We start from the raw sequence: 16,280 nt of genomic DNA, 5'->3' as shown, positions 1-16,280 counted from the left end.
GCTGTCTCATCATGAGATTAAATGGGATACGAATTAAGAATTACAGGATTTGGATCTCAAGTTAGTTTGTGAGGATCATCCCAAAAGTCTGTCGCCCTGCTTGTAACTTCTCAGGTCAAAGGTCAATGTGATCAGAAAATTGAATGGAACAATCCAGCATGCTGAGGTGAAGACATTTTGTGTCCTCCAAAGAGGTTAACATAGTCACATGCACCACAATGAGGACATTTTGGAAGGGAGGTCTCTGTGCTAGGACCTAAAGGTTGTTTTATTGCTGGAAGGAGTGTCTTGAAGAGGATGGAGATGATGTAGATCAACATGACACAATTAACGTTTGTCCATCATATTCTGTCTATTGTGTCTGCTGGGTGAAGGAACATTTGGGATCACTATCATTGGTTGAGCAAATAAGGTGTATATCGCAGGGTTATCTATATCTATATACTGTATCATGGAGCAAGTGTATGTATGTATGCTCTTCACCCATTGGTTGGACAGCTAACCTGATGTCACCCATAATTGTGACCTGAAATACTTAATCTAACGTACCCAGAGGACTCAAACGACCCCAAAGACCCTGAACATCCAAAAGACCCAAAACACCATTAAAGACCCTAAAGACCACAAAGACCCAAAAATAAAGAAAAGACCCTTAAAGAATGAAAAGACCCTTGAAGAACGAAAAGACCCAGAAGACCCTTAAATACCCAAAAAGGCCCCAAAGACCCAGAAGACTCAAAAGACCCATTAGACTTAAATACCCAGAGGATCCAAAAGACCCAGGGGATCCAACAGACCTTAAGGGACTAAAAGACCATGAGGACCCAAAATAACTAGAGGACCCATAAGACCCAATGGGACTATCTGGGACCCATGGAAATTCTGCGGAATGAAAAATGTGACTTCAGGTCCCTAACCTCCCCCAACCCCCACACACACAATCCCAAGTCCTTAACCCCCCCTCCCAATTGTCCTCTCTCTGCTCCCCCCCTACCACCACACCCAAACTCTGTGCTCCCCTCCCCCTTTCTTCAAATCCTGAAACCCCATCCCAACCCAATGTCCTCAACTCCCCCCCCCCCTTCAAAAGCCTCAAACCCCTCGATCCCAAACTCTGTCCCCTCTCTGCCCTCCCCGTTCCCTCAAGCCAACTATGTCATCCCCGACCCCTTTCTTCCTCACGTCCTCAACTGTCCCAAACCCCAAGTACTCAACCCCCTTTCCAACCCGAAGTCCTCAATCCCCCTCCCCCTTCCCAACATCTCAATCTCCCTCTTCCAACTACATGCACCCTTACCCCCAACTCTCTGTCCTCCACTCCCCATTTCTTCCTGTTCTTAACAGCATTACACAAAGATAAACAGGGAGCTTTGGAGCATGAGAGAGCTATTCAGCCTATCATGCTTGCGTTGTTCCTGTCCCCATTTATTAAAAACAATGTTAAAAGTAAATAAAGATGGAATGGTCCAGACGGTATCAGCCCACGTGTCCTAAAAACCTGCTCTTCTGCTCTTGCTCACCCTCTCTCTGTTCTATTCACCCTCTCATTTGCTCAAGGTCATCTGCCATCTGCTTGGAAATCAGCAAACATCACTGCCCTGCATAAAAAAGGTGCAAAAACAGATCCCTGCAACGACAGACCAATCAGCCTTCTGCCAATCATCAGCAAGGTTATGGAATCCATCATCGCTTCAGACATGAAATCCTTCCTCTTCTCCAATGGCTTGATTTCCAATCATCAATTTGGTTTCAGACCAGGTCACACTACCCTGGATATGCTGCTTCTGCTCTCCCAACAATGGATGGAGGTCCTCAATGCCAGAAATGAAATTCGAGCCGTATCCCTGGACATATCACGTGCTTTTGACAGTCTGGCACCCTGTCCTGCTCAACAAACTCTCTTTCTATGGTATCCAAGGCCATTTCCACTCATGGCTCGCAGACTTCCTCTCCTGTCACAGTCAACGTGTGGCCCTAAATGGAGTTCTTTCATCCCCTCTTCCTGTCCAGGCTGGAATTCCTCAAGGTAGCGTTCTGGGCCCTGTTCTTTTTCTGGTTTTCATCAATGATCTCTCCGACTCTCTGGAAAATCCTCTATATCTCTTTGCTGATGACTCCACCCTCTGGCGTACCATTGGGAATCCCTCAGACCGGCAAGCAGCAGCTTCTTCGCTCACTGCAGATCTGGGTAAAATCACAAACTGGTCCAACACGTGGAACATGTCTTTCAATCCGGACAAATCTCACACTCTCACTATGTCTCTCCGAAAGGACCGTTTAGACCCCCCCCCATCCACTTTCTCAACAATCCTCTGGAAGAAGTCCTTCCTTTAAAGCTTCTGGGTCTCACGATCTGCCATGACCTTTCCTGGGAAAGCCACATTTCAAACATCGCCTTCAAAGCCAGTCGCCGACTGGGAATCCTCCGTCGTGCAAAGTCCTTCCTCGGCCCTCTTGAGCTCCTGACCACTTACAAAGCTTTTGTCTGTAGCCTGATGGAGTACTGCTCTCCCCTTTGGGCTGGTGCTCCTGCCTCCCACCTTTCTTGGCTTCACGCTGTCGAAACCAGGGCATTTAAGATCATCGGCATCTCCCGCAATGAAGCTGAGTCTTTGGGCCTCTCACTCAATCACCGCAGGTTGGTCGGTGGTCTTTCTGTCTTCTTCCGACTCCTCTCCAGCCTTGCCCCCCCTGCTCTCTCTGCGATTTGTCCCCACCACATTTCCACAGGGCGCTCAAGGTCCGCCAACAACCCCCTTCTGGTAAAACTACCAAAATCACGAATCACTGCTCATCTTCACTCTTTCATTCCTCTTTTTTCCAGCCTTTGGAATAAACTTCCTCACTCTATTCATTCCCATTCTTCCCTCCAGGCTTTCAAAACAGCTGTTCACCACCACCTCTTATCTTCCCCCATCCAAATCCTCGATCATTTCCACCCCCGATAATCCACCCAAGCTCACTTCCTTCAATTCCCCTGCTTTCCTTCCTGAAAGTCCCTGTAATGTCCATCTTCTCTTCGCCATGTTCCCCGTCCCATCCCCATCCCTCTCCCTTCCACAGTTCACCTAATGTGTCTGTTCCCCACTGTTTTGTCCCTTCCACTCCCGCCCCTCTTGTCTCATGCCCCCTTGCTGTGAGTTGTGTGTTAGCTCTCATACGAGCCTCGACAAGGTATACAAAAAAAAAACTCCCTCACTATTCAATCCCATTCTTCCCTCCAGGCCACCAAAACAGCTGTTCACCACCACCTATCATCCCCCATTCAAATCCTCGATCTTTTCTACCCCCAATAATCCACCCAAACCCACCTCCTTCAAATTCCCTGCTTTCCTTCCTGAAAGTCCTTGTAATGTCGATCTTGTATTCCCCATGTTCCCCACCCCATCCCTCTCCCTTCCACAGATCTAATGTCTCTGTTCCCCACTCTTTTGTCCTTCCCACTCCCACCCCTCTTGTCTCATGCCCCCCTTGCTGTGCGTTTTTTGTTAGCTCTCACACGAGCCTCGCCAAGGTATACAAACAATTTTTTTTTTTTATTAAATGGTAAATTCACAATTACTTCCCCCTTTCTTCCTTTGTCCTTACTATAATTCACGGACCGGTGTTCGTTTCCTTTTGTGTGCTCGTTTGTTTGTCGCGCTACTCCGCCTACAGTTCTGGGCTGATTACATCCAGACTTGCTACATGGGATCAGCATGACCCCAATTAATGTGTAGGGGTGTTTTTATCTTTGCCCGTGGTCTTGGGGGGGGGGGAGGAGGACGCAAATTCTCCATGTAAATGTGTATCGTGTTGTGCCGCCTCCTGGTGGGGAAGGGTATTACAAGTCTCCACCATCTACAGTGAAGTATTCCTGTCCCCACGTTTTCCATTGCAGTGAGGTGTTTTGAAATATAAGCAGTCGGTTTGTTTTTGCTTCATGCACCTAACTTCATGGGTTATTTTTTTTTGCCTACACAGAGCTGTCAGTTGCCTATAGACAGCCAAAATAAAGGTATACATCAGAAGAACGTGTTGTATGCTTGGAACAAGATCGCCCATTGGGTGGGTACTCGGCTAGTAAAAGTAAATGGGGTTGGCATGTTTAGTGTTCCTAACTGAACCAAAGAAGCTCGGTTCAAATCCAGTCTACCATATCTATCAGCTCATAGTCTACACTGTTGTAATTTACAATAAAGTCAACTGATGCATGTTTACAAATGTCTCTGTCCTGCATGCGATTTATGTACCAACCACTTCTTTCGGCTTCTCCAATTTTTACTTAGGTCGCCACAATGCTGGTTGATCACACTTCTTCATCTGTCAGTCTCCTATTCTTCTAAATATCTTGCCACCACATCCTTCCATTTGGTCTTGGGCCTTCTTCCTCACCTTCTTCCTGGCAATCCCATCTCCACCACTCACCTCACCACATACTCTCTCTCATCAAATGACCAAACCAATTTAATCTCTTCTCTGCTACTTTCTTTGATGCTTCCACAACTCTCACTGCCCCCCTGATATAATGGTTCCTAATCTTGTCCTTTCTCGTCACTCCACATATCCATCTCAATATCCACATTTCATTCACATCCAGCATCTGTTTCCCTTTCTTTGGTGTTGCCCATGTCTCCCTCCACACTATATAACAATGCTGGTCTCATAACAGTTGTAAATTCTTCCTTTCAGTTTCAGCAGTAGTTTTCTATCACACAACATTCCCTGTCCTCCCTTCAAATATTCCAACCAGAATGAATCCGTCGCTCAATTCCCATTGCCAAATTTACATCTTCTGCCAGCACAGAGCCCAGATAGTTGAAGCTACTCACTTATCTCCAGACCTTCACCCATAATCCTTACACCTTCACCCAGATCCTCTTCCCCAGGCTCAAACTGATAATCCATATATTGAGTCTTTGGTCTGCTGATCTTCACATCCCCTATCTTTCCCAGCACTTTTTTTTCCATTTCTCCAGATACTCAGTCATATTATCATCATCCCCACCACACAGCTCAATCTTATCTGCAAATATTATTGATCATTACACTTCCTGTCTCACTTTCTCAGTTCGAACATCTATGACAATCAGGAAGAGGAAGGGGTACAGTGCCGATCCTTGGTGCAATCAAACTTTAACTTCAAAACTCTTCACTCTCTCCCACACTGCAGCTTCTTACTCTTGCCTGGCACTCCTTATACATGTCCTGTAATAGTCTAACATACTTCTGAGGGACTCCTTTAATTATTGCTCATCTCCAAACTTCTTCCCGAGGCACCCGGTTATAAGCCTTCTCAACATCAATGAATATAAAACTTTATGTTGCTTTGACTGGTATTTATCCGTCACTTGTCTCAAAACAAAAAGGGCATCCATCACTTTTCTGATGTACAAACTCCATTATGAACCGAAATGTTATTGATATTAACTCCACTTTGAGAGAAGGAAAAATAATTCAATTACTGCATCACATGAAGTTGAGTAGATTTCATATTGGGTATGGATATAGTCCATGGAGGATGGACCAAAAGACCTCTTGCTCTACCACATAATCATCAGAACAACAACTGTTACAATAATAAGAAAAACAACCAGAGGAAGAAAGAGAACTGGATATCACTGGGGATTCACAAACACCAGTTTCCAAATCCTCCATTATCAATGGGAATATCAATCCATGGAAATGCCTGCTCACCATTTTCAGATGGTGTGGAGGATTGAAGTAATCTTGTTTGTCAGACACTAATCAACTTCCAGCCTCTCTAGTGACCCGTCATGCTACGAGCGCTGCCAACCTGCATCCCATTCCCTCATTAGCTGTTACGCCACAGGCGGCAGCCGAGACATGAGATGAGCTAAACGGAAATTCCTCTCAAGGCCTCGACGGTCACACTTTATCCTTGGATTCAAACAATTGTACAGAATTTTTTTATAGAATGGATGATTATACAGAATTTTTTTATGCCTCGACTGACGAAGTCGCCGGTGGCATTATTTTTTCGGGTTGTCCATCCGTCTGTCCATGCGAATATTCTGTTTTCTCTGCAAAAGCTTATCCGATTCACAAAATTTTCACCATAGGGGCGACTAATCATGCAGAATGTTGTCATGATAATGATGTCATAGGTCACATGGTGCAGCAGCCACATTAGAAAAAGGGGAAAAAAAAAACAACTTTGGACCATTGTATCTCCAAAATCACTCCATGGTAAAATTGAAACTTTGCACATGTCAAGTACTTCCTATGGGAAACAAGTGTAATTTTCGATGTCATAATTTCATACGTCGACCGCTTTATCCGATCAGTATTAAAGTTTTTGAGTGTCATCGAGGGCTAAATTGTATGGTGGGGGGGGGGGGGGAAATCGATTGATCATCGGTCATGTGGTTCAGCAGCCATATTGATTTTAACATGAAAACCTTCAAACATCTTCTTCTCCGAAAAAGCTGAGCAGATTGAGGTGAAACTTTCCAGGTATGATCGTCCACCAAATAATTAGACAAAGGTAAAAGGTCTCAAATTTAGACCAAAAAAAAAAGAAGAAACAAGTCTGAAGACGACAATGGTTCACGAGCGGTATTGGACGATGTAGATTGTTTCAGAAGTCAAGGATGAGACAATATGATAATGTTTGACCAAGTTATAAAAATGATCAACTTGATGTGGTACGGGTGACAGGTTAATAGCTGCAAAATGTCGAAAACCCGGTTTCGTTCAACAACTTTCAAAATTTGACCTTTGTATAACCTTTAAAGGTCACAAAACAATGTTGTGGACATTAAAATAAGGAAACAGAATACGTGCTATAGGTTATTGGAGTTAGTTCGTCGAAGAAGGTCGAAAACCCGGTTTGATTCCCACAACTTTGAAAATTTGACCTTTGTGGCCTTTAAAGGTCAAAGGTCAAGGATTATGACCTTTGGTGCAAACCTTCCTCTGGAACATTCCAGGAACAATATAACGTCATATAGGCTATATGGCATTTCGCACTCCTCGGATTATCCATACTTTGATGAAATCAGCGTAAAAACAAACTTGAAGGGGGCGCCACGGACAAGGTGTTCGAGATAGAGCAAAATGGTTTCAAGACTTTAGGTGGGGAATGACCTCAAGATTATGCATAAAAAAATATTGTCATCCTCGCTCTCAAAGTTTGGGTGGTCGTATGATTTTTCTGTCAAAATTCGCAATTTTCAAAGTTTTTGACCTTGTGCCCTTGACCTTGGGACGAAAATGAAAAATCGGACAACGACAAGTTTTAGATCATTCATTTTGCTATTCAAATACCGAAGAACCCATTCCATTCAGTCAATTCCCAAGGAGAAGATAGATATTTAATCCGACTACCCCCTAAAAATGGCTATTTTTGAGGCGTGGCTCTGCCCACAATGGGCGTAGCACGCCCTCATCCAGAAAAACACAACTAGACATTGATATTGGACACATAACCAAGTTTCATCAAGATCGGATCAAAGTCCACGGAGTTATGCTCTGGACAGACAGACACACATACACACAGACATAACGAATATAGAGGTCACTCTGGCTGGTGCTCGTGAACCAAAAAGTGCAAGATTATGAGGATAGATCAGTGACTCATTTTTGAGGAGTGCGAATGCTCTCATGCACCATCATGCTGGTCATTTTTGTCGAGGAGCATTGTTGATCGCGTGCCTGGGAACGAATATTTGTCACCGTGTATTTCTGTGTTGAGACAAACTTGTTAAAATTTTGTCTGTTGGTTACGTTCACGTTATTTTGTTCTCTGCTTCCCAATGCCATAATTTGAGTCGCTCTCAGCATAAACCTTCAACAGGTTTTCACATTGCTTCTTAATGTCATGTTGTCGTGTCCACGGCCGGTTAACACCGACCTGGACGGATAGCTGAACGGTGTTAACTTGGAGGTGAACAGTGGAGGTGCCCCACCACGGAGCATTGACCAGAATGGAAGCACACGGGTTTATTCTCAAACCCACAATGAATAGACAAACACAAGTGAATTCAAGAAATAATTGTAAAATAAAAATAAATCAATGATTTATAATGAAAATAAATCGAGAGTGAAAATGAAATGTGGGCTAAAACTAAAGCCTAACTTGAGACGTCTCCACTTAGTCACAAAAAGACAAGGGAAAGATAAAAAATAAAAGAAATTTTTCTTTATGCGAGCACTCAGCTTTGTGTCCAGAGACGATCTTTTGGAGCCTGGCGAACCTCAAACCGCAAAGCCACTGCGTGGGAAACGCATAAAAATGGCATGGAGTCTCTCCCCACACAGAAAATGCACCAGATGGCCGAAGACGCTCTCCGTGGCAACGTAGTGAAACAATTCGTGCGGGCGGTCCTTAACGCCAACAGCCCACCAGCCATCGTCAAAGTTCCTTCTTACAATTAAAATTGCCGACACCACTCCTGTCTCAGCACTAGGCTCGCTCACAGCAAAAGGCGTGGCCTTTTTTTGATCCTCCAATACGGGATACTGCCGAGTTTGACCTGAGAGACGCACTCCTCTTCTTCTCTTCCTCTCCTCCCAAAGCGCACAAACTTCACGACCAAGCCGAACAGTCAATGGCTTGCGTCTTGCTCCAGCATGTGAGCAAATTCACACAACACTAAGAACGAGAATCGTGCAGCCTTCTTGACCATGCCGAGGAGAGGCAAGAGAGAGACCCTCTGTTCTGACCGCAGTCTCTACTCGATCATCCTCCCTCACATGTCACAACGACCAATCATCAGCCTTGGGGGCTTGGCCTGCCAGTTACCGGTTTTTAGTGTGCTGGTTGTTGTTATTGTAAGAATGTGGTTCCTTTTTATATCTGGCCTTGTAAATGCAAAAACGTAGGAAAATGTCATGGGGGCAATCACATATTTTGAGAGAGGAGCTTTCAACCCTACCTTGTTAACCCTGTAACACTTAAGCTCAGTTTTCCCTACTTAATTTACATTGAGATGTCTCGTACCCATCCACGGATCATGCTATGCTATACAATCCTACCTTTACGATGAAATTCCTCCATATACCCCACAAACATAACAATATTGTTGAAGAACCACACGAGAATGATTACACGACTTTGCATTGATTGATCCTTATCTATACTCATGTAGATAATTTCCATTTCTGTGTCATCATAAACGTAATGTGCTTGCTCTTCGCACCACCAGCACCAATGCACTAGTCACTCTAACTTGAATACTTGTTGACTGCCATTATATTATAAGAGCAAACTAGTACAGCACTTGGGAGAGCACGTATCTCCATCAGGCTGAACAGTTTATGTTTTGTATCCCACTGATGGGCCGTATCTGGATCCAACCTGTCCACAAAATTCCGTCCAAATCCGTCCATAACCTTTTGAGATATCCTGGTCGCAGACAGAGAAACAGACAGACAAAGACAAACAGACAAATAGGAGTGAACACATCACCTCTGTCCACCTCCAGTGACAGAGGTAAAATACAGCACAGAAAAGGAATGGAAAGGCTTAAGATGCATCTGCCACGAATTCCAAATGAGTACTGTGTGGTACAGCAAACAGGAGTGAAGCGAAGCGGTGGCGTGAGCTACTTAAGTACCATACAGTAGGCTACGTACAACAGAGCACCGAGTCCGAGAAGCACGCACAGTCTCGATATCGTAAAGAGCAATTACCTGATTGTTGAAAATAGGGAAGATACTGTTACGGATGTGGAAAAGGACCCCGGGGTGTCACACTCAACACATAAAGAACCCCTTGCTTAAATATCACAGAAGTAATTGTGCTTCGTCAGGTACTTCCACTCATATCAAGCATGAGGTAAAACGCGTTGCGTATGTTAGCAAGTTCCGTCCCCATTGTGATTCCCCACCTTCTTGAGATTCCCCCATCCATCCCAATCCCTCACCCATCCCCCTATCAGACCTCTCAAACCCTGTAAACCTCCCTTTTCATTTTATCCATTCAAATCCAATCCTTCCCGTCCTTAATCACTTTTAATCCTTTTTCCTATATTACTCCCACCCCCCCCCCCTTGCACCTTCCCGTCGCGCAAACCACACCGACAGCACAACCACAACAACATCACAATTACATTGACATACATTCAGATCGATGTTAGCGCTGTCATCGTTGCCGACGCGGTTCCTTCAAAGCCGACGACGTTAGTGCTACAATTTCAATGGCAAGTACCACAGGTAATGGCAAGCAATATGCAATGTTACACTGCGACAAAGGAGGGCCAATGGAAGGTGACGCGGCAGGGGTCAAAGCATGTTGCGGTGACCTTTACTGCTTGAAACACACACCTCGTCTAAGGCTGATATAAGCCGGTACATGCCGGAGTTCCGCACCTGTCTAGCGCATCCATCGACCTGCACGGAAAAGGACCTTCATACCTACCTTCCTGCCTGAATGAATTATTGCCCGGACGAGTCACTGCCCGTTCAAGCTTTGTGGACCAAAGGGCTTAGAGGGCAGAATGCACGCAGTTCTTGGGTGTGCAGAGGTTACAAACTTCTTTCTATCTCTACACCCCCCTAATTCGGAAACTTGAGATGCACAAAAGAGTCATCAACGATTAACCTCATGTCCCGTCTGGTCGAGGTACTGACACGCACCTCACACCTTTCCCTCTAAGCACGTGCACTGCACACACTGCACCTCTCCCGATACCGCACTTCCTTCATCCTCTTCCCTACCCTCCACTTTGGACCAACGTAAACCCACCTGACAACACAAGCGTAGGGTGAGCGAATGAGCGAGTGGCCGACTAAACGCCCCGATCTTTCTCTTTTTCGTTCTCTCTCTCTACTCCCCCGGTGTGAATGTGGCAAGCCTGTCCTGTGCATAATTAAGTAAGATTGTTTAAGAGGATCTTTATGTGCTGAAGGGATAATTATTTTTCTTTGTGACACTGAATTGCCTGTAAATATTTGCTTGTAAATATACTGAAACGCAAAAGAAACTTACCTTTTTAAACCTTCAAATATCAACAATAACACTGCGTGTAGTAAATGTGTGAACTTATTTGTGGACAATAGTGTCCTCACTGTCAGACAAAACGGTCATGGATGGTCACTTGAACCTTCAATGGTCACTTCATAGCACAGCTGTTGAACAGCCGTTTTGACTGTCAGTGATTTGCCAAGGGGTATGGGATGATTTTAATGAGCTGCACGTGATGTCTTGATATTGGCTTTAAAAAGGCCAGTGCAAAATGGGCATTTCAATCAACATGCCACAATTGTCAAGGGATCAACGGCAGTGTGCCTTGGGCATACTGCAAGGCGGATTGAGCTACCGTGAGGTCGCACATAGCCTTGACTGTTCACACCAGACGATATCGGTCCTGGTGGACAGAGACACCCTCCACAACTCTGCAGATGACAGACCTAAATCAGGGAGGCCAAGAGTCACCACTGCAAGGCAGGACAGGCAGATGGTCCTAAGTCAGATGGCTTCAGACATTGAGGACTGAGTGGGACAGAATCCAGCAGCAATCCATCCAAAGACTGGTAGGCAGTATGCGCCGACGATGCACTGCCTGGATCCAAAACAATGGTGGCCACACACACTATTGAAAGGGGACTGACATTGCACCCTGTGCTGTTCTGTACTGTAGAACAAACTTATGAGATGGTGTATCTTGGTCAAAAACTTGACATGTCATCAATAAAATGCCAATGTTTCAATTAGCAATTGTTGGTTTGTTTTATTTTGAACTGTTACAATTTTATTACATTTCAAACAAGTGGTAAGTTTATTTTGCGTTTCAGTATACATACCTTTCTTTGGTAAACTGTTTCAAACCTGCTCGGGTGTCTTTTTACATCATTGGTTCAATGGAGAATATGTATTGCATAAATGGGATGTTATATCAGAGCAATTCACTCCACTAGTTTAGCCAACCTCCCACCCATGGTTTTGCTTGACCGTACATAATAAGTAGATACCAAGGTGGGACGTCGAGAGCACGGTTCCTATCTGGGTGGAGCTAGGTTATCGATGAGGTGACAAGACAAGGAGCGAGGACTCTGCCAGACTTAGCCTCCCCAGACATCGTCTGTGGTTGTTCAGCAACCTGTTGGGCCGCGGAGTTATCTGTGGCTTGTGGCTTCAGGGTCAGAGGTCGAGTAGCGAGTCTGAGCAAACCCCCCCCCCACCCCGTGAACCCCGCGCTCACCCCGAAACCAGTAACAATGCAAATATTTTTAATCAAAACAAAAAATCGATTTGTTTTTGAAATCGTGCCAGATTTTAGGAGTTGCCAGATTATCGACATTGCACTGCAACAAAATGCATATTCCTTACTACTTCCTGATTGATCGGAGGATGAGTTACCGTAAGTCAAAAAAAGAATGCTCCATAAAAAAGACAGGAAGTAATAGTTTGCTCAACTGGGCACGTGGTTTAACCGCAGTAACTAAAGTTACAAATGGTGACAATGCCTGGCCCTTAGTCCAAGATAAAAGAGAACTGTGTGCAGTCAGCAATGTTTTGAACTGGAACACTGGCGGCATAATCGGCCATAAGACAACCCGTGACGAATCGAGTAAGGAGTTTGTTAACTTTATTTGGTGTGAAGCATGTGCCAGACATGCAGACAAAATCAGATCAGGTATTCGCAGCCAAGTTGTGCGACATCGAGAAGTACATTGTCAATACTTGGAGCTTGTTTAGGAAGCAATCGTGTCACCCATGATTGATTGGTCATGGTCGTGTGCCAAAGGACCATTGTTAGTGTTTTTGTGTTGAGCCAAGGCTGGTGTCGGATAGCTTTGCATTATGAATATTCCAGTTGGATGTATGCTAAATATTTGTATCAGAGACAATCTGTATGAAAATGACTGTGCAAGTGTGCCAAATGTTTTCCTTTTTCTTTCCTTTTTTTGAGACATAGTTATAAAATACAATGTACAGTACTTGTGAGGTATCTCGTCATTTACTTGATCAAATGTAATCACTCTCGTTAAAAAAATAAAAATAATAATAATTAATGAGAACAATATTGATGAGTGCTGACTCTCACAAAAAAATCCAGGATGATGATTCACAGATCTCACAGATTTTACAAACAAGAGTATGATAAATGTGTGCTGAAGTGTGTACAAAGATGTAGGGCAGGGTGCTGGATGTACCGGACCGGAGACCGAGTGCCTCCAGGCATTCGGTGTGAAGGAAGAACAGTGTGGGTCCGACCGTGAAGAGCAGGTAATTGTCATAGCGCTCGACCAACACTATGAGCACGAGGTCCCCGACCAGAAAGCTGTCACAGTGGAGGGCAGTTAGCCGGGCTGACGTGCACGATTTGGGATTGTAAAAATGCAGCTTCCATTTGTCCTCAAAACAGTTGTCAGAAAATACTGAGAATGCACATCTGTTTGAAATACCATCAAGAAGTGTATGCGTGCGTGTGTCTAATCGTGTGTGTGTGTGTGAAGTCGTCATGGCATCCTTCTGATAAGGTTAATTTCAATAAAAACAAGTAAAAAAGACATAACATATCATAGCCTCCATTGTTTTAGTAATTTGTCTGTGCAGAGTTAAAGGGATAGCCCATATTGATGTACAACTAAAATGGCCGCCCATCGACCAGTCGGCCATCTTTGATCAGATCGCAAAATACGGTGAGGTGCACGTGTATGCCATCAATGTGCTGTGCTTGTTCCAAGTTTGAACAAAATCAGACCATGCATGTCTGAGAAATGGTTGGGGACACATTAAAGTAACAAAATGGCCACCAGTCAGCCATCTTGGATCTGATCTCGAAAAATAAAATAAACCAATGTCACCCGCAGGGTGAGCCGTATCTTGCCAAAAGGTGACCACGTGTGACTTCTTTAAGGTCACACTGAGGTGAACAGAGCTGCTATCCACCAGGAGCGACTCCTTGAGGAATATCTGCCTACGAGAGATTCCGATGAGAATCGTTCTACAGAGGAACCATGAAAAATATGCTTTTGCCTCATAACGTCACCAAATGATGTCATAATGTCTCAAGCTTGACATATCTAGAAAGCACTCATCGAGGTGTTCAATTTGAGGTTCTACACGATATGGTTCCTAAAACTTGAAAATTTGACCTTGGGGTCAAATATGTTTGACCTCAGGCGCTAACCATGAAGGTCAAGGCCAATCGCCACCAAAAATTAATCAGCTGAGCTCCAGACCATGAACTATATTCCCATGAAGTTTGAAGACGATCCCATCAAAATTACTCAAAAAAATAAGGGTTTCGTCGACTCCCCTGATTTGCGACAAAGTGACCTTGACCTTTGACCTTGACCTTCAAAATTTTGTACACTGAAAGGGACCTCTATAGGCCTCTGATATGCGAAGTTACAAAAATTTCCGATGATAACTGTGCTCTGCAGAATTTTTTATTCGTGATTACAGACAAACAAAAAAAAAAACATACAAGCTGACTAACATCTCTTGCAAAAACTTCGTTTTGGCAAGATAAAAAAAAAATTCTTATGCAAGCCACTATTCTTTATCTCGGTACCAAGTTTGAACAACATCGGTAAATGCATGTCCGAGAAATGCTTGAGGACGTGTGCAACATCGGGTTTTCTGCAACTAAAATAGCCGCCAGTCGGCCATCTTGGATCTGATCTTGAAGAATAATGACGTGCATATGTAAGCCATCATTCGGTGTGTGTGTGTGTGTGTGTGTGTGTGTGTGTGTGTGTGTGTGTGTGTGTGTGTGTGTGTGTGTGTGTGTGTGTGTGTGTGTGTGTGTGTGTGTGTGTGTGTGTGTGTGTGTGTGTGTGCGTGCGTGCGTGCGTGCCAACTTTGAACAAGATCGGTAAACGCATGTCCAAGAAATAGTTGAGGGCTTGTTTGACACAATGGGTTTAAAAAAAAAAATTGCCGCCAGTCAGCCATCGTTGATCGCATCTCAAAACAAAATGATGTGCTTATGTATACCATCATGTGTTGTATTTGTGCCAAGTACAAATAGAATCGGTCTATGCATGTCCGAGATATGGTTGTGGACGCACGCATGCATGCACATGAAAATCGAGACCAAATCCATAACCCCCCCCCCCCACCTGTGTCAAAGTCAAACTGCTGCTAATAATATCACTTACTTCCCATGCTCATTTTAAGAAATTATCCAAGACAGAAAATTCAAACGAGTAAATGGAACGAAAAACAAACAAAAAACAAGGGTGCCTTTTCAAAATCAATCCTCTGCTGGCCATGTGTTTGTTTCACCTTTCCTGTGTAAACTTGCTGCAAATGAGCGGTTGAGCAAACCACACATGCATGCCACTAAACAGTGAAAGCATGTTTTCTGTTTATTTTCTGAGTCATCTGATTCTTGGATTAAAAAAAAAAGAAAATCTAATAAATTCCTTAATCCCTTTTATTGAGCAATTGATTCACCTGTTATATGCACTGTCTGAGGATGAACAGGGCTCATCGATTACATTTCAACAAATGTTCCACAGAAACTGACAAGGCAGATCTAAGGTATAAGGAGTTGCTGCAGCTTCTATGTCACAAGATCATCCGGTCTCTCTTCAGCAGGCATTCTACTGATACCGAGAGGTGTGTGTCTCCCCAACGCATTGACGGACAGCTGGGAGGAGGGACCTTCGCAATTATTGTGTGTGTGTGTGTGTGTGTGTGTGTGTGTGTGTGTGTGTGTGTGTGTGTGTGTGTGTGTGTGTGTGTGTGTGTGTGTGTGTGTGTCATTACTCGCGAATAGATATCTTTTCATGATGATGGGAAGCAGCAGACAAACTTTGAGACATCTGCATCGGAGACACGGGATAAGGAGTATGAACATTCATGACCGAGAGAATTCTGTTTATGATAACAAAGTTAAAACCCTCACAATGCAAGCACATAAGAGCGAACAATCATATTGAACATGTAGTCCTGCATACGTCCATTCGTATATATTGTCATGTGGATGGCCCAAGGACACAAAACATGGAATAAAACACTGGACAATGACAGACAGAAAAGACAATAACTTAATGTACACAACAAACTAAACCCTATATAGTGCCATACACATAACTGCTATGAGGGCTGGCAAGAGGGAACTAGCTGGGGGGAAATAGTTTTTGTGGACTGGAGGCAACAGGAGGAGCTGTTCCAGGTAGAATGGCAGGAGAGAGGGCCCCAATAGTATGAAGGCAGGAACAAGCATGTAGTTTACGAGGACAGGGCACCTCCAGCAGCAAGAGACAGAGGAGGGAGCACCTTCTCATGTGCAGAGTGGGCAAGGGACAAGCACATGCTTTGAGCAGCAGTTCCCCCTCCCTGCCGACTGATTGCACTTATCCAATCATCACTCCAC

At 44.3% G+C, this 16,280-nt stretch overlaps 1 protein-coding gene across 6 annotated transcripts in view; it reads right to left on the bottom strand.

The window, feature by feature from the left end:
- LOC147013304 (RB1-inducible coiled-coil protein 1-like) overlaps positions 1–16,280 on the bottom strand; it is a 126,080-nt gene that overhangs the window by 7,356 nt on the left and 102,444 nt on the right. For 3 of the 6 annotated variants that reach the window (XM_085855010.1, XM_085855009.1, XM_085855011.1), the window contains exons 21-22: positions 15,671–15,726; positions 13,107–13,229 (exon numbers count right to left, since the gene is read on the bottom strand). The exons of 1 other annotated variant lie outside the window; for it this stretch is intronic. In XM_085855010.1, the coding sequence (XP_085711136.1) occupies positions 13,107–13,229; positions 15,671–15,726 (179 nt within the window). Of the gene's footprint in view, positions 1–13,101; positions 13,230–15,670; positions 15,727–16,280 lie in introns of all 6 variants that reach the window. 2 more of the 6 variants (XM_085855012.1, XM_085855014.1) reach the window with 1 other exon arrangement.

Source organism: Eptatretus burgeri, chromosome 14 (genome assembly GCF_056783735.1).
Source record: "Eptatretus burgeri isolate ZD-2024b chromosome 14, Ebu_testis_v1, whole genome shotgun sequence".
Taxonomy (NCBI): Eukaryota; Metazoa; Chordata; class Myxini; order Myxiniformes; family Myxinidae; genus Eptatretus; species Eptatretus burgeri.
Note: the sequence above shows the minus strand (reverse complement) of the source record. Positions and strands in the feature narration are given on the sequence as shown.